The 18,929-nt window shown below is 31.9% G+C and overlaps 2 protein-coding genes and 2 long non-coding RNA genes across 10 annotated transcripts; 2 read left to right on the top strand and 2 right to left on the bottom strand.

The window, feature by feature from the left end:
• The first annotated feature begins 3,209 nt into the window (after positions 1 to 3,209).
• Positions 3,210 to 4,557, top strand: LOC107903028 (uncharacterized). Its single transcript, XR_001685682.2, has 3 exons — positions 3,210 to 3,256; positions 4,209 to 4,325; positions 4,538 to 4,557. It is a non-coding gene; the product is annotated as an uncharacterized lncRNA (long non-coding RNA).
• An 808-nt stretch (positions 4,558 to 5,365) lies between these two features.
• Positions 5,366 to 6,355, bottom strand: LOC107902479 (uncharacterized). Its single transcript, XM_016828654.2, has one exon. The coding sequence runs from the start codon at positions 6,353 to 6,355 to the stop codon at positions 5,366 to 5,368; it is 990 nt and encodes a 329-aa protein (XP_016684143.2).
• Positions 6,356 to 7,134: 779 nt separating this feature from the next.
• Positions 7,135 to 7,564, top strand: LOC107903029 (protein phosphatase 1 regulatory subunit INH3). Its single transcript, XM_016829096.2, has one exon. It carries the CDS (start codon positions 7,193 to 7,195, stop codon positions 7,562 to 7,564), a length of 372 nt encoding a protein of 123 aa, XP_016684585.1. The 5' UTR covers positions 7,135 to 7,192.
• Positions 7,565 to 12,456: 4,892 nt separating this feature from the next.
• On the bottom strand, positions 12,457 to 18,299 carry LOC107902480 (uncharacterized). Of its 7 annotated transcripts, none has more exons than XR_005927642.1 (10): positions 17,146 to 18,299; positions 16,829 to 16,972; positions 16,560 to 16,710; positions 16,257 to 16,345; positions 15,695 to 15,813; positions 15,465 to 15,598; positions 15,167 to 15,370; positions 13,701 to 13,921; positions 13,454 to 13,573; positions 12,457 to 12,838 (listed from the first exon to the last, which is right to left on the bottom strand). It is a non-coding gene; the product is annotated as an uncharacterized lncRNA (long non-coding RNA). The 7 variants fall into 7 exon arrangements; XR_005927646.1 differs by having other exon boundaries at positions 15,277 to 15,370; XR_005927647.1 differs by lacking the exon at positions 12,457 to 12,838 and adding an exon at positions 12,969 to 13,238 and having other exon boundaries at positions 15,277 to 15,370.
• Positions 18,300 to 18,929: the final 630 nt, after the last annotated feature.

Here is an 18,929-nt window from a genome sequence, read left to right as displayed (position 1 = left end):
ATAAAATAAATTTAATAAAATTTAATAATAATTGAGTAAAATTAATATTAGCAAATAAATAAGACAATTGTATTGAGTAAAATTTAAGAATGTCAAAACATAACATAGACATTTTGGTTTTTCTATTATCATTATTGTTATTAGTTTTAATATTATAATTATTATTACCATTATTATTATATTATTATTAAAGTTAATTAATATTATTATTATTACATTTTCTTTTCTTCTGCATTTACTTATATGTTATTATTATTGTTGTTTCTATTATTATTGTTATTACTATCACTATTATTATTATTGTTATTACTACTATTTTTATTATCATTATTTTTTTTTAAAAACCATTTTATTCAATATTTCGTTAATTCATATGTTAATTTGTTCACTTTCAATTTAAATTAAATTTTCACTAAAATTTTATTTGTTATCCCCTTTATTATTGTTTTATCATTTTATTGATTTCATTTTTATTTTTGTCTTCATTATTATTATGTTATTATATAGTATCTTACTATGTATTTATTCATTTGGTTATGCCATTATATGCCTGCAAGTTTATGTTATTTATTATTATGTTTGTATCATCATTTTATTTAATTCTCTAAATGTGTTATGAGTTCTAATATTTAATTGATGTATTTTCTAATTTATAGGCTAAATTTATAGGTCAAATAATAATAAAATAATCTAAACTAATCAATGTTTGACTGAAACAAATAAACAGAGTTTAACTAGAAATTATTTCTCAAAATTGACTGAAATAAGAGTCATACTTAACACAAGCATTCAAAGAAAAAGGAACATTTTAATCCATAAGTAATGATATGGTAGTTATTTTTGTATGACATTGATTTGTTTAGGAAAGAAATTGTTGTAAAATCAACATGATTCTCATGCTCAACAAATTTGCATGAAATTCCTATCCATCAACTCCTAATCATAATCATGCTAACAACATTCTTTTTTACTATATAAAATGATAGTTTCATAAAAACTTAAAACTACTTTATCTTTTAAACTCAACTTCTTCTTCTTTATAATGGCATCCAATGCTGTTGAAAATGTTTCTAGAAGGGACTACAATGGCTTTTGTAACCTTTGTAATCTTACTTATAGCAACTTACAAGAGGTACTGCATCACCAAAGTATTCGTTACAAAGATGAGATAAAATTCAAATGTGATATATGCAATCGTGGTTTTCCAAGCAGGGGAGCAAGAAATGAGCACCGTAATAATGGCCATTAAACATGGTTTTATGCTAATATGCCCATCATGCTAGTTATTTCAGTGTTGCTTCTATCTAGGTTTAATATGTTACTTTCCTATATGCTTAATTTATAGTTTTAATGTGTTGTTTTATATTTATTAAACGCACGTTTGTGCATTACATTGTATTGATGGACAGAATTAACTATATATTTTATTGCTTTTATTTTTGTTCTTTATTAGTTTTTTGCTTTAAATTATTTTGAGAAACGGATTTTATTGCACTTTAACCCCAAATTACTTCCATTAAAATTTGTATGAAAGAAAAAATAATACTGAGCAACATATTAATCTCTCCTTTATTATTGTAAGGAGATCAATTATAACGATCAACAAATAGTTCATATACAAATTAAGAAAGCATTAAAAAATTCAGTTTTGGGACTCTAATTTCATAAACCAAGATCATAAATATTTTTACTAGATATTTATGGAATTATGTTCTAAGTGAATTGAATTTTAGATTGACAATTTTATCGAATGATTAATTAAGATGCAAAAATTAAATTATAAAAGTAATAAAAGTTCAATTGCTATGGGATTTGAATTAAGAAATTAACAGATTAAATTGATTAATATAAAATATAGGTTAAAATAAGTAAAATGAAAATTTATATTATTTATTATTATTATTAAGTTAGCGGGGGAAGAATGGAATCATCTTCTTCCCCACTCACCCAAACCAAATAGAAAGAAAAGAAGCTTAACGCTATTTAGGGATTTTGTAAGCTTTAACCTTAAAATTCAAATTTATTTTCTTGTAACTTTTATGTTTTTAAAAATTTGGGAGGTTTATCTAGTTGATTTATGCATTATTTTTTAAAACTGTTAAAGTTTTTAAAAGTTGATTATTTGAAATTTTTCTATTAAATTTTAAATTTAGACATGAAAAATGACTAATTTTGTAGAGTTTAAATGTTAGTAGAGAGGTTATAGAGGATGAGATTGAAATCAGATTGTAAAATGAAACTCAATTTGAAAGATATGATTATTTTGGTTTTAGGGATTAAATTAAATAAAATGTTAAAGTTTAAGGGAATTCAATAAAATAAAATAAAATTGAACTGATACATACATGCTTATAATAGGATGATATGAGATGTTTGAAATTGATAAATTAAACCGAATTATTTTATAGATCAAGAATTGAGGTTAGTCGCAGAAAAGCAAAAATTGTCGAATAGTCTTTAAAAGCTAATTTGGTTGCTATTTTGCATATGGAACTTACTAAGTTAATTAATGTTATGTTTGTATTTCTATAAATTGAATCATTATATTTATTTTGTTTTGCAAAGTATGATATCGAGATAAATTGAAAATGATTATCTGAGTTTAAAACGCTATGTTCGAGATTGATTATTGAACTAGAGGACTAACTTGAACATAAATACAAATTTGTGTAACTTAGTGATTATATCTTTTGGCATTGAATTTGGTTATATGTCATGTAATGAACTGAGAAAAATTTACTTAATCAAATCATGGAACAGTAGTGGTAGTACAAATTTAAAAATTCACCGAAAATTGTAGGAATCGAGTTAGAAGTTGAATCAAATATTGTATTAAATCTTATTGAGTCTAGTTTTGTATAAAAACAACGATGAAAGCAATGGAATTTTATATTACGAGATACAATGTAAAAAGGTCTAAAAATAATTATTATTTAAGGCTCAAAAGATAGTTGAAAAAAAGATTATTTAATCATGATTGGTAAATATTACTTTCAAAATAAAATGCAAGCCAAAAAATTTAAAAATAATTATAATTTGAAGCTACAAAGATAGTTAAAAAAAGATTATTTAATGAATGAAGTTCTAAATTAATGATAAAAAACACTTAATTGAATTTGAATTTTTTTCCAAGAGGAAAATTTTAATTTGTAACTGTTATTCTCGTTTTTATTTTTTATTTCAGGCAATAAAAAGAGCCTAAAGCAATCTGTAAAACTCTCTTACGTTTTGTGAATACAGAATACAAAAAGCAAAGGTATATTCCATTTTCTAGCTTGTTTGTCTCTGATGCTATACATAGAATAAGTACATATTATTTTTACCTTTTCGGGATGATGAGAAGCTGAGACCGAAGCATTCTTTCATTTTGTTGGGGTTTTGGTGTGGATTTAGAGAGTTTTAGGCTTAGATTTGGGGTTTAGGGGATTTAAAAGGCCGAAATAGCTCTTTTAATTTTGGGATTCCGACCACTGTGTGCGGTGGAGGTTAGTGGCGATCGGTGGCGGCTCGATGATTGGAGCTCGGCCGGACCTAGGCCGGAGCTTAGAGAGCCTGAGTTTTTAGAGAGTTTTAAATTTTTTTTCTAAATCAGATGGCAAATGATTTTTTTTTGTTAATTTTTTGTCTTTTATAAACGTCTCATACGATGTCGTTTAGGCTGATTTTAATAGCCTCAAAACGGCATCGTTTGAGCTAGATCAGCGCGTTCACCCGACCCGACTTGCCCTCAAGATCCTCGCATTTTGGCGGTGAAAGGATATTTGCGCAATAAATCCTTCCTCTTTTGTGCTTTGATGCAATGTGGTCCTGTATTTTTTATTTTGTTTTTAATTTTGCTCTATGATTTCTGTTTTTGGTTCAATTTAGTCCGCCTTTAAATGCTGCATTTTAAGGATTTGGGATAATTACTCAATCAGTCCCTATTCTTTGCGCACGCATTCCATCAGGATCCTCTTGTTGATTTAATGTTTAGTTTTTAGACTTCAAATTTTGTTTTAATTTTAAATTCGTCCTTAATCTGTTGTGATTTATATATTTGTCACTTCTCTATTTTATTATCATTGTTTATTTTAAATATTTCTATATATTATTTATTTCAACTATTTTTTATTTAAATCACTAATTATATGACGTCAAGCTTCTAGATTTTATTTCTTGTCTGAATCAATTCATTTGTTTGCTTACTTCAACTACAATGTGTTTAACAGGGATTTGCTATTGGAAATGGCCTGACTGAAGCTTACCCTGATTATGCTTTAAACATGGGGTTAATTAAGAAGACTGGCTATAGTTTCCAGTTTGCGAATTTGCAATAAAGCTTTGCGGTAATTTTGCATATGAAATGGCTTCCTCTCTTTTGTATGATCATTCTCTACACATTTACCTCGAATTTTCAAACTTGAAAGAATTGATTTCCCCCCCAATTCTGCATTTTATATTATAAGATTTTCTTTAAAAAAAGTTATATCACAGATTGAATCAGTGTTGCTTATCTCCTTGATTCTTTTTCTTTCTTTTTGGAAAACCATTTTTCCAGGTACCGATGGTACAGTCTCTTGCATGGCTTCCTATTTTGTCTGCAATACCATATTATCAAGTATCATAGCACGTGCTGGTGGTATAAATGTAAGAGACATAAATTATTTGCTTACTACATGGGATCAGTTATTTTTTCTGCTGTAATATCCTGCGAAGTAGAATGTGTTTCTTTCTTTTCCTGGCATTACGAAACTATCTTCTTCTAAAATATCTGGAGAAAAGTTTTTGTGCAAATAATGTAATTTGCCTGATTAGAAAAGAAAATGAATATAGTTTATGGATGATAAGAGTAGGGCCTGAAGTTGATCTTAATATCATTGACATTCTTTCTTAAGATATTTTATGAGCAATATGAGCAAGGGATGCCTAGAAAAAGAAGCTATTGAGGGGAGTCGTCAGTGGCCTGATATCTTATGATTCTTTGAATAAAATTCGAAATGCTGCAATGTTTTCTTGTTGCAGTACTATGATATTAGAAAGAAACGTGAGGGGAGTCTTTGCTATGACTTCTCAAACATGGAGACATTTCTGAACAGGAAATGTGTTAGGGATGCTCTTGGTGTTGGGAATATAGATTTCGTTTCCTGAAGCCCTACAGGCCATGGTGGTTGACTGGATGCACAATCTTGAAGTTTTACTAGCTGTTAAATATTTCTAAAAATAAAATAAATTTAATAAAATATAATAATAATTGAGTAAAATTAATATTAGCAAATAAATAAGACAATTGTATTGAGTAAAATTTAAGAATGTCAAAACATAACATAGACATTTTGTTTTCTCTAAAGACGATGATAATAATAAAGTAAAACATCCATTCTAAACTCTAATTATACTCTTTTGAGGGCGAGATCCAAATGTATGGAGAAAGATCTTTGTGCGAGGATTTGAATTGATAATATTTTTCCAAGCTTCCGTCTTTCAAATGAAAAATACCAATATCTCGAGGACCCAATACCTCATATGCATCCCAATCAATAAAATCATCCGTGAAATATATAGAATTAGGCTGGCCTCTGGGAAAATTCAAAGTTGAAACTGCTAAAGTATTATTATCACTCACAAAAACTATATCTCCATCTATACTCTCTACCTCTTTCTTTTCTAAGAATTTGCCGTTTTCATAATCTAAAATCAACTTGAAAACTGTGAATTTTTTTGTCCAATGAGCCATTCTTTCACCAACCTTTTCAAAATCAAAATGTTTATGGATGGAGTATAAATTTCCCATAGATGACTTAACAAGATATACTCTATGTAAATAATTCTCAAGCTTTAAAATTTTTGGCACGAGTGTGTTCAATTTTGGTGGCTTTGAACTTTCATCATCTCCTACACCATTAACATCGAATGATACAAGATTGTTGTATTCCCCTATAGCATAAACCAAACCTTTATGGAAAAGAATATCACTGATAAGAGATTGATCTTCATCGACATCCATGTATATCCAATTTTCTTGGCAAGGTCTGTAGAAGGCTACCCTGCCATACACACTATAAATTACAACAACTACAAAATTATTCGGATGCAACAAGGGATCGTCTGATAACACAACCTTTTGAATTTTATATGTGTAGGGCCCACTATCATATGCCATGCTATCAAACTGAGGAAGATGAATGCTAAGATTTTTAAAAGGATTTGAAAGAGTTATATTGAAGCTCTTATCCACGGTGGCTATCCAACCATAACAAGAACCAAAGTATCTCCGTGTATAAGGCTTGGGAAATTCAATCTTAGCGACTTTTGATTTGGCTTGTAGGCCATATACTTTTTGCTTTGTGGCGCTCTTTTTGGATGGAACCATCAGCATTGGAACTAGATTTGGGGATGATCGCCTCTTGATGTCGAGAAAAATATTGAACAGTGAATGTCAATTTTTGCTAACAGCACCAAATTGAACTCGACTGATGGGTTCATCTATTTTCTCAAGAACTATAAGAAGACAGAGTTCTAGTAGATATTCCCAATCTGGCACAGAATTCCCCATACTTGTTACTTCAAAAAACCAGTAACAACTTGGTCCCTGCGAATAATTAAAATAAAATAAGAAGGTGACGAAACTATGTATTTTTAGCACTTATATGGGTATTTAGAGCGTGCAAATATTAGATTTTTAAATTTAGAGCATGCACTTATATAGACTTCAAGTGTTATTTTTCTACTTCAATTAGGATGTTAATAGTTTTCTACTTTTAAAAGTTGAAATCAATTGTAAGTTTATTTAAATTAAGTTTCTATAATAATTATTTTGCTATTCGTTACTAAAATATTCCTTATTTTTTATTTTCGTGTTATTATTTCACTGAATTTCAATCTTCAACTTCAAATTAAAAAATTTGAAAAAATAAAATAAGTTTAAAATAAATAACGGTAGTGCTCATATTACAAACATTTTTTATACCTAAAATTAAAATTTAAGAAAGTTGGAGGAGCAAATATGGAATTTACCCTATAAAACCTGAAAAATCGGTTTACCGACTCTAAGAAAAATAAAGTGGAGAGCACACGTGTGGTTGATGTTCATTAAAAAAACGAAGTCCTCACAACGCAATTAAATGAAACTGAACAGCTTATTGGGGGAGCTGAAAACCTATTATTTCATCAACAAAAAGAAAATAAAAAAATCGAACGGCGATAATCTTTGGCGATGGTTCGACCGACGGCGATAGGCACCACGAACAGATCGTCATCAGCGATGTCCTCCATGACAACCACCGTGACGATCGAGAACACCTCAGGCGCGTCCTCGTCGTCGCAGCCTCAAGAAGCCCTCGTCCTCGAACTCCGCCCTAGGAAGAAGAAAGTTACGTGGAAAGAAGGCACCGTGGACAACGAATTCATGAACAAGAAGAGTTCCAAGATCTGTTGTATTTACCATAAAGAAAAGCCCTTCGACGAAGACGACAGTGATGACGACGGACATGACCATCATCATCACCATCATCCATCCAACGGACAAGATTCCTCCAAGGATGGCTGCAGGCCCAGCAGCAGCTCCAGCTCCAGCTCCAGCGCCTGATTCTGTTTGTTTGGGACAATGTATTTTTCTTAATATTCTCCATTCTTTGGTATTTGGTGTTTTCCAAATCAGGTATCACCTTGAATAACTGTAATTTTGTATCGTTTTGAAACCATGTAATATTAAAAAGTTTTAAGTTCTTTATGTAACACCCCAAACCCGGTCTAGACGTTATGACTGGATCCGACATGCCACATCGAAGCGTTCAAAACATTTTATATTGTTGATCCAGAAAAAACTTAGTGTTTTCAAAGATAATTTCATTATAGGTTAAAGTGAATGGAAGCTGTGCACCAGGTAGGAAACCGAAAAAGAGGTAGTGAGTCCATCGGACTGCTTAAGTACCAAGCTCCCTTCGGATCCAATCCTAGACATGCATACCGCCATTGCCACACCTTAACGTCATGGATATTTCTAGGAAATCGATTTTGATTAAGTCATTTTTAGGAAAAGTGATTAATTTTGGAAAATACTTTCATTGCGGAAGCTTTGCTTGTTGTCGTATTATTTTGAAATCAATTGTTGTTTTTGAAACGCGCCCTAAAGCTTTCCAACTTCAACAGTTAAAATAAGTAATACTTATCTTAGTAACACATATTAACACCATCAAAATAATTAAGCGGCCTTATTACATTTAAAAACCTAAAACTTCAAACGTAAAAAAAGGATATCCAGTTCACCAGAAGAAAATCAAACTTTCAGAACGGGTGGCCACTCCGAATTCCCTCACAGCTCCAAGCCCACTATGGTTGGGGATTACCTACGTGGATGAAAATAAAAGGGGTGAGTTTTGGGGAAACTCAGTGTGTAAGGAAAACCCATTCAAAGCCCAAGTCAGCTCAAGCCTATTGGGCCTAAGCCCATTCAGGTAACAGTGGTACTGGACCAGAGCCCTTTTCAGATTACAATAAACTAGGCCTTAGCCCCTTATTCAGATAACAGTATGGCCCATAGGCCCATTTCAAAATACATGCAACATCAGTAAACATATGCAAGCCCATTTGGGGAGACTACTCAACCCACCAACCACTACACTCCACCCGTACCAGCCATACACTCCATGTGGGGAATAGCTCAACCCACCCAGCCCAACACTCCACAGTTGCAGCCTTGCTGCTCAGTTAACAGTAAATTGAGGCAAAGCCTCCAGTACGTGGACAAGTCACTTTTAGTACTTCCTCCGTCAATATCCCAATCTCATGCATCAGATAACAACAACATGGCATGCAGTAAATAACAACAGTCAAACATGCATTTAGGTCAATTTAACCCTAGAGGTATTTCGATAATTTATCTACTAGGGGTAAAACTGTAAATTTTTCACTTTTAAAGGTATTTCAGTAATTTATCTATTTTAGGGTTTTTCATGCATATTCCTACCTTTCACGTACTACAGAATCACGTACCGAACGTTCTTACCGAATTGGGCCCGTTGGCCCATCATTCCAATTTTGGCCCATTAAGCCCAAAAATATCGAGGGCACAGAAATCATGCACTTTGCAGTCCAAATTTTGCAGCTTACCAAAAACATTAATCGATTTACCTCACGAGCATTCGTACACTCGCAAATCTACAAAATACCAGTTTTCGGCATTTCGACTTTTCGACTTTTGCCGATCCAGACTAAGAAACAGGGTGTTAGTTACACACCTGTTTGCGACGATATGCTGACGAGATCCACACACGAACCGCCTACAATTGGATTACTAACATGTTAATCTAACTATTCAAATACAAACTACGTATTAACCCCTTACAATATTCGGCCAACCACACCTACAGATCATAGTAAGCTTATAAGAAATCAATAAGCAACTCATTAACAAATTTTTGTCAATGTTTACCACATAATCATAATTTCACTGCAAGCTGTCTTCCTGAGCAACAGTCACTAAATCATTTATAACTGGAGCTACGAAACTCCAAATCAAGTGCCGTTAATTTTCCCTGAAAATAGACTCATATACCTTCTTTCCATAAAATTTTCAGAATTTTTGATTTAGCCAATCAATACCAGATTTCTCAAAGTTTCGCATGTTTCACTGTTTGACTAATCTGACCACTCTTCATTACAAATCAAATTTCTCATTGTACAGAATTCAAAATATGTTCTCGTTTATTCCATTTGAAACTAGACTCATTAAGCTTTAATTACATAATTTATGCAGCTTCTAACTCATCTCCCACAATTTATGGTAATTTTCCAAATTCACGTTACTGCTGCTGTCCCAAGCAGATTTATTACCAAATCACTCTTTCACACATAACTTGCATGCTTGTTATTTAAACATGTATATCACCAATCAATCATCACATATCTATGATTTTACTTAAGTATAATCTCTATTTCATCATTTTAAAGCACAACATGTTAGCCGATTTTTCCCCTTAGCATCTAAGGCACATACATGCTCATTTGTTTGGCTCAACTTCACCTATCTTCCATTTTTCATCAAAAGAACATGAAATAACAACTATTTCCTTCATTTTAATTCATGACTAAATACTCACAACACAACTAAAAACTAAAATATGCTTCAAGAGTTAAGGTAGAATCAAGAAGAACTCATGAACCTCAAAATAGAAGCAAGGTACCAAAAACTTACCTTCAATTTTCTTCCCCAAGTGACCGAACATTCAAGAGCTTTCTTCTCTCCTTTCTCTTCTCTAACTTTAGGCTATGATGAACAAAGATGGACAAAACTTTGTTCTTTTCACCCTTTTTTTTTAATAAAATTTCATATTTCATCCATTTAATTCTTTAATACAAAAGACATGAAATGCCCATCATGGAACATTTGCCTAACCAATTATCATGGATCATTTGCCTAACCCATTATCATGGAATATTTACCGAATCCATTATCATGGAACATTTACCTAACCCATTATCAATTTGTACCATGAATTATGGATATCAAGTGCTCATATTGTCTACAACAACATGATGGCTGGCAACTTCATGTAAAATGGGAGGTTTGTCATGCAAATCCTCCTATTTTGCACTCCTATTTATTTGGCCACTTCAATTTAGCCTATAGCATTTTCAAACATTTTCACATAGGTCCTATTTCATAATTTCACTCACAAATGACAAAATTAAAGCATGAAATTTTACCAACATTCACAGAATTCCCGAAAATTGGGGCATTACACTTTATATAAATGCTGATGGACATTTTTTCATCTTTCGTCTCTCTCCGTTTTGTGTTTAGGCGTCAAACCTTCTATACGTAGACCAACCTATTGGTACTGGCTTTTGTTATAGCTCTGACCGAAGGGACATTCGTCATAATGAAAACCAACTTAGCAATGACCTTTATGACATTTTACAGGTTAGTCTGTTTATAAGCTGAGCCACCTCATCTTTTGCCTGTAACTATTGAAGTGAACAAAATGCTTTCTTGATACTCAAGCATAAAATCATCCAATCACAGAATAACATATTTATTTAAGTTAGCAATGACTTTTTACACATTGAATCAGTGTTGCGTATCTCCTTGATTCGTTTTCTTTCTTTTTGGAAAACCATTTTTTTAGGCATCGATGGTACAGTCTCTTGCATGGCTTCCTATTTTGTCTGCAATACTATATTCTCTAGCATGTGGTATAAATCAGCATTAAAGGGAAAAGGAACATTCCAGTGCATAGCAGTTGTTTTTGTATGATATTGATTTGTTTAGGAAAGAAATTGTTGTAAAGTCAGCATGATTCTCTGCTCAACAAATTTGCATAGAACTCTTGTCCATCAACTCCTAATCATGCTAACAACTTTCTCTTTTACTCTATAAAATGATAGTTTCATAAAAACTTAAAACTATTCTATCTTTTAAACTCAACTTCTTCTTCTTTATATTCATAAAAACTTAAAAACTATTTTATCTTTTAAACTCAACTTCTTCTTTATAATGGCATCCAATGCTGTTGAAAATGTTTCCTGGAGAGACTACAATGGCTTTTGTAACCTTTGTTCGAAAACTTTTAGCAACTTACAAGAGGTACTGCATCACCAAAGTATCCGTCACAAAGATGAGATAAAATTCAAATGTGATCTATGCAATCGTGGTTTTCCAAGCAGGGAAGCAAGAAATGAGCACCGTACTAATGGCCATTAAACATGGTTTTATGCTGCTAATATGCCCATCATGCTAGTTATTTCAGTATTGCTTCTATCTAGGTTTAATATATTACTTTCCTATAAGCTTAATTTATAGTTTTTATCTTGGTTTAATATGTTACTTTCCTATATGCTTAATTTATAGTTTTAATGTATTGTTTTATATTTATTAAATGCACGTTTGTGCATTCAATTGAATTATGGGCAAAATTAATTATATATTTTATTGCTTTTATTTTTGTTCTTTATTAGTATTAAATGCTTAATCTTTCCTTTGTTATTGTAAGGAGATCAATTATAACGATCAACAAATAGTTCATATACAAATTAAGAAAGCATTAAAAAATTCAGTTTCAGGACTCCAATTCCGTAAACCAATATCATAAATATTTTTACTAGAATTATGTTCTAAGTGAACTAAATTTTGGATTGACAATTTTATCGAATAAATGATTAATAAAATGTAAAAATTAAATTATAAAAGTAATAAAAGTTCAAATGCTATCGGATTTTGTAATTTAATTTTTACATATTTATTAATCATTTATTCGATAAAATTATCAATCCAAAATTTAGTTCACTTAGAACATAATTCTAGTAAAAATATTTATGATATTGGTTTACAGAATTGGACTCCCGAAACTAAAATTTTTAATGCTTTCTTAATTTGTATATGAACTATTTGTTGATCGTTATAATTGATCTCCTTACAATAACAAAAGAAAGATTAAGCATTTAATACTAATAAAGAACAAAAATAAAAGCAATAAAATATATAATTAATTCTGCCCATAATACAATTGAATGCACAAACATGCATTTAATAAATATAAAACAATACATTAAAACTATAAATTAAGCATATAGGAAAGTAACATATTAAACCAAGATAGAAACTATAAATTAAGCTTATAGGAAAGTAATATATTAAACCTAGATAGAAACAACACTGAAATACATATTAGCAGCATAAAACCATGTTTAATGGCCATTAGTACGGTGCTCATTTCTTGCTTCCCTGCTTGGAAAACCACGATTGCATAGATCACATTTGAATTTTATCTCATCTTTGTGACGGATACTTTGGTGATGCAGTACCTCTTGTAAGTTGCTAAAAGTTTTCGAACAAAGGTTACAAAAGCCATTGTAGTCTCTCCTGGAAACATTTTCAACAGCATTGGATGCCATTATAAAGAAGAAGTTGAGTTTAAAAGATAAAATAGTTTTTAAGTTTTTATGAATATAAAGAAGAAGAAGTTGAGTTTAAAAGATAGAATAGTTTTAAGTTTTTATGAAACTATCATTTTATAGAGTAAAAGAGAAAGTTGTTAGCATGATTAGGAGTTGATGGACAGGAGTTCCATGCAAATTTGTTGAGCAGAGAATCATGCTGACTTTACAACAATTTCTTTCCTAAACAAATCAATGTCATACAAAAACAACTGCTATGCACTGGAATGTTCCTTTTCCCTTTAATGCTGATTTATTCCACATGCTAGAGAATATGGTATTGCAGACAAAATAGGAAGCCATGCAAGAGACTGTACCATCGGTGCCTAAAAAAATGGTTTTCCAAAAAGAAAGAAAACGAATCAAGGAGATACGCAACACTGATTCAATGTGTAAAAAGTCATTGCTAACTTAAATAAATATGTTATCCTGTGATTGGATGATTTTATGCTTGAGTATCAAGAAAGCATTTTGTTCATTTCAAAAGACTTCAATAGTTACATGCAAAAGATGAGGTGGCTCAGCTTATAAACAGACTAACCTGTAAAATGTCATAAAGGTCATTGCTAAGTTGGTCTTCATTATGACGAATATCCCTTCGGTCAGAGCTATAGCTAAAGCCAGTACCAATAGGTTGGTCTACGTATAGAAGGTTTGACGCCTAAACATAAAATGGAGAGAGAGGAAAGATGAAAAAATGTCCATCAGCATTTATATAAAGAACTTAAAACTTTTTAATATTACATGGTTTCAAAACGATACAAAATTACAGTTATTCAAGGTGATACCTGATTTGGAAAACACCAAATACCAAAGAATGGAGAATATTAAGAAAAATACATTGTCCCAAACAAACTCATTCCAGACAAGAGACATGTTATCAGAAATGGAGAAAGGGCCATTTTCATAAAATAAAGCCAGTTCACTACTGCAACCTGGACCTCCAGTCAACCAGATTACAACAGGGTCCTTTTTGTTACTGCGTGATTCAAAGAAGAAATAGTACATTCTGCCAAAAAACAAAAAGAGTGGAACCAAATTGAAAAGGAAAACATAAGTAACACTTAAAGGGTGAAAAGCGGGAGAGAGATATAGCAAGTAAGCTGTTTGTAAATTTCGATCAAAACCACCATAGAGGTAATTAATCACCTCTATACATTTCGGGGGGGGGGGGGAAGTGAAAACAGAGGGAAAAATCATTGACTATATAAACTGATAATCAAACATGAAATGAAGATTAACAACAATTGCTAACCTTTATTCGATTAATTTAATATTAATGATATAGATTAAATTTTGAAGCTTATTTGTTTAGCCAATGCCGTTGAGAGAGAGGATTTCACCAATGTCGTAGCTTTCAATCAAATTTTTTTATTTATTTATAGGATTTTAGATTTTTTTTTCATAAATTAGATTATAGAATGATTGACAATTTGGTGGATTAACTTGTTCTTTAATTCAATGATTGAATTAATTATTTGGTTAATGGGTCCATATTTTATAACAAGGACTATATAATAAAATTTACTTTTAAGTAATTTTATATCCAATCAACTAAATACTTGAATCTTACATTCCAACAAAGAACCAAACAATATAATCTCACATTCCATTCACAATCTTACGTGATTACCAAACATAATAAAAAATTGGACGAATCAAACAAGGTTATTTTGTGTCAATGAGTGATGATCTCTAAACAACGTATAGTGGAATTACAACATAAGGTAAAATTAAAACCTAAAGCATTAGTTCTTTTTAATTCAACTAAAACTTCATTTATATTTAACATAATTTTTATAAAGATATTTGTTATTAATTTCTTTCCCACCACCATTATAGGTGGCCATAACCTAATCTATGTTACAAATGTGTAAATCTATACACTGCTAACATCTCATTTAAAATACTCTTAAAAACAAATACAAATATATAGATATTTACCAATTCAATTTGTTAACATGTAACATCACATAATTTCCCTAAATTTATACTTAACTACATTATATAAATTGACAAAAAAAAAACATTTCACAGTCTTAAATAATTATAATGTCTCTTTTTTTTTAATATTTTACTATACCCTAGAACATATTTGTCAATTCCTACTCTATATCAAATATTAAATAATATTGATATAAACAACAAAAAGTTCAAATCACTTCATTATTTTTAGTAGGTTATATTCAAAACACCAAGATAACCAGGATCCTATGGCATCCACATACATATATATACAGGTATTGAAAGTTACTTTGTTTTGTTGTTCCCATTCTGAGAGCACCGGGTAACTAAGACTGATTGCAAGCAGTGAAAAGTGAAAAAAAAAAATTCACATTTCAGCAAACAGTTTCTCTGCCTTACCACCTTCAGCTAGCGAATCCTTGGTCCATCTTTTCAGCAATTCTAAGGCTGCCTTGGGCTGGTCCATAGGCACCATGTGACCAACATTATGAACCTGTTAAAGATCATCATGCAGCTACATCAACAACCAGTCAGCTGCAACTAGATTTAAAGACACAGGTAAATGTTGGTAGAGAGAAGGACCAGACCTTAAGAAAACCAAGAGGTCCATGAGTTTTCAAGACTCCTGCTTCTGACCCATCAACCACAAATGGAACCTCTGGCGATGCTACAAATTCTTTTTGACCAGACCATTGCATTGCATGAACCCATCTTGAATTGCCTGTTCCAAGTATCATATTATGATCCGTAATTCGCTAGATGTATCTGGTATCATTTGCCCCTCCCCCCATCCATAAACGAAACAGAACATGCTTACCGAGCCAGTTGCAGATAAGATATCAGGCCACAGATGACTCCTCTTAATAGCTTCTTTTTTTTTTTTCTTTGAAGTGTCATGTCTGACCTCCATGCCCTTCTAAATACACGAAAAAACTTCTAAAAGAATCGAATATAACTATGTCAAACACATACCCATATCAGACACTCACAGTTGGATCTGACTAATGTTAAGTTATAATTGGTTTAACAATAGGAAAAGATTCTAGGCATCCTTTGCTCATATTGCTCATAAAATATCTTAAGAAACAATGTCAGTGATATTAAGACCAATTTCAGGCCCTACTCTATCATTCATAAACTATATTCATTTTATTTTCTAATCAGGCAAATTACATTATTTGCACAAAAACTTTCCTCCAGATATTTTAGAAGAAGATAGTTTCATAATGCTAGGAAAATAAACACATTCTACTTCGCAGGATATTACAGCAGAAACCAAAACAAATAGAACCAATTAAGCAAATAATTCATCAAATGTGTTTCTAAGCATTAAAAGATAACTAAACCAATGTAGTAAGCAAATAATTCATGTCTCTTACATTTATGCCACCAGCACGTGCTATGATGCTAGCAAATATGGCATTGCAGACAAAATAGGAAGCCATGCAAGAGATTGTACCATCAGTGCCTGGAAAAAATGGATTTCCAAAAAGAAAGAAAAAGAATCAAGGAGATAAGCAACACTGATTCAATCTGTCATATAACTTTTTTAAAAAAATCTTATAATATAAAATGCAGAAAATTGGGGGTAAAAATCAATTCTTTCAAGTTTGAAAATTCGAGGTAAATATGTAGAGAATGATCATACAAAAGAGAGGAAGCCATTTCAGATGCAAAATTACCACAAAGCTTTATTGCAAATTCACAAACTGGAACCAGTTGGTTGATTAAACTATAGTCCGTCTTCTTAATTAACCCCATGCCTAAAGCATAATCGGGGTAACCTTTATACTGGATTGCAGGGTCAGTCAGGCCATTTCCAATAGCAAATCCCTGTTAAACACATTGTAGTTGAAGTAAGCAAACAAATGAATTGATTCAGACAAGATCAAACTTTGGGAAATTAGTAAATCAAATCTAGAAGCTTGACGTCATATAATTAGTAACACACCTTCAGGTTTATATGAATTCCATCTTTAGCTTTGTTTCCTCGGTGGACTCGGGCAGCAAAAGCTGGAATATAGTGCCCAGCATACGATTCTCCAGTTATATAAAAGTCATTCTTGGCCAACTCAGAGTGTCCAGCAAAGAATGCCTAACATAATAAAAAGAGCACAGTCAAAACAACAAATTTATTCATTTTTCTCTAACATATTGAATGAAGTTTATTCACTTCCACAATATTGACAATAATAGTTCAATGGAGAGTAAATAATTATGCTAAACTTCTTTTCTTCCAGAATAAGATCCAATGATAAACAGACTGACCTGTAAAAAGTCATAAAGGTCATTGCTAACTTCGTCTTCATTATGACAAAGTTTTAGAGACACAGATTGGAAACAGAATCAGGCGCTGGAGCTGGAGCTGGAGCTGCTGCTGGGCCTGCAGCCATCCTTGGAGGAATCTTGTCCGTTGGATGGATGACGGTGATGATGATGGTCATGTCCGTCGTCATCACTGTCGTCTTCGTCGAAGGGCTTTTCTTTATGGTAAATACAACAGATCTTGGAACTCTTCTTGTTCATGAATTCGTTGTCCACGGTGCCTTCTTTCCACGTAACTTTCTTCTTCCTAGGGCGGAGTTCGAGGACGAGGGCTTCTTGAGGCTGCGACGACGAGGAGGACGCGCCCGAGGTGTTCTCGATCGTCACGGTGGTTGTCATGGAGGACATCGCTGATGACGATCTGTTCGTGGTGCCTATCGCCGTCGGTCGAACCATCGCCAGAGATTATCGCCGTTCGATTTTTTTTTATTTTCTTTTTGTTGATGAAATAATAGGTTTTCAGCTCCCCCAATAAGCTGTTCAGTTTCATTTAATTGCGTTGTGAGGACTTCGTTTTTTTTATGGACATCAACCACACGTGTGGTCTCCACTTTATTTTTCTTAGAGTCGGTAAACCGATTTTTCGGGTTTTATAGTGTAAATTCCATGTTTGCTCCTCCAACTTTCTTAAATTTTAATTTTAGGTATAAAAAAATGTTTGTAATATGAGCACTACCGTTATTTATTTTAAACTCATTTTATCTTTTCAAATTTTTTAATTTGAAGTTGAAGTTTGAAATTCAGTGAAATAATAACACGAAAATAAAAATTAAGGAATATTTTAGTAACGAATAGCAAAATAATTATTATAGAAACTTAATTTAAATAAACTTACAATTGATTTCAACTTCTAAAAGTAGAAAACTATTAACATCCTAATTGAAGTAGAAAAATAACACTTGAAGTCTATATAAGTGCATGCTCTAAATTTAAAAATCTAATATTTGCACGCTCTAAATACCCATATAAGTGTTAAAAATACATAGTTTCGTCACCTTCTTATTTTATTTTAATTATTCGCAGGGACCAAGTTGTTACTGGTTTTGTAACACCCCCACGCCCGAGACCGTCGCCGGAGTCGAGAACGAGGCATTACTAAACTTATTTGAGCACTTAAACAAATTCGGACAAGCTGTCCAACTGCGTCACAGTTACTTAAAAATTCATATCTTGAGTTCCGAAACTCGAAATCCAATTCCGTAAATTTTTCCTTAAACTAGACTCATATATCTATCTACTAATTTTTTTCTAGAATTTTTGGTCGGGCCAATTAGTACAGTTTATTAGTTAAAGTCTCCCCTGTTTCAGGATTCGACTGCTCTGACCTCTGTGTATTACAAATCATATATCTCCCTGTACAGAGTTTCAATAACTATGCCGTTTGTTTCTCCTGAAACTAGACTCAATAAGGATTCTAATAATATAAAATACACCACCTAATTATTTTGGTACAATTTATGATGAATTTCTAAAGTCAGAACAGGGGATCCAGAAATCACTCTGGCCCTGTTTCACAAAAATTCAAATATCTCATAAAATATAATTCATATACCTGTTTTGTTCAATCCATATGAAAATAGACTCATTAAGATTAAATCTCATAACTTACTCATCATTTAATTCCATATCTACCATTTTTAGTGATTTTTCAAATTTACATCACTGCTGCTGTCAGATTCTGTTTTATGGCAGATTTCACTTTACTAAGGATTTTCATGGACTAAATA

The sequence above is a fragment of the Gossypium hirsutum genome, chromosome A05 (genome assembly GCF_007990345.1).
Source record: "Gossypium hirsutum isolate 1008001.06 chromosome A05, Gossypium_hirsutum_v2.1, whole genome shotgun sequence".
Taxonomy (NCBI): domain Eukaryota; kingdom Viridiplantae; phylum Streptophyta; class Magnoliopsida; order Malvales; family Malvaceae; genus Gossypium; species Gossypium hirsutum.
This window is presented reverse-complemented; position numbering and strand designations above follow the sequence as displayed.

What these genes read in the sequence shown, in the direction of transcription:
- LOC107902479 (XM_016828654.2), bottom strand. Translation starts at nt 6,355, where the DNA reads ATGCTGATGGTTCCATCCAAAAAGAGCGCCACAAAGCAAAAAGTATAT.
- LOC107903029 (XM_016829096.2), top strand. Translation starts at nt 7,193, where the DNA reads ATGGTTCGACCGACGGCGATAGGCACCACGAACAGATCGTCATCAGCG.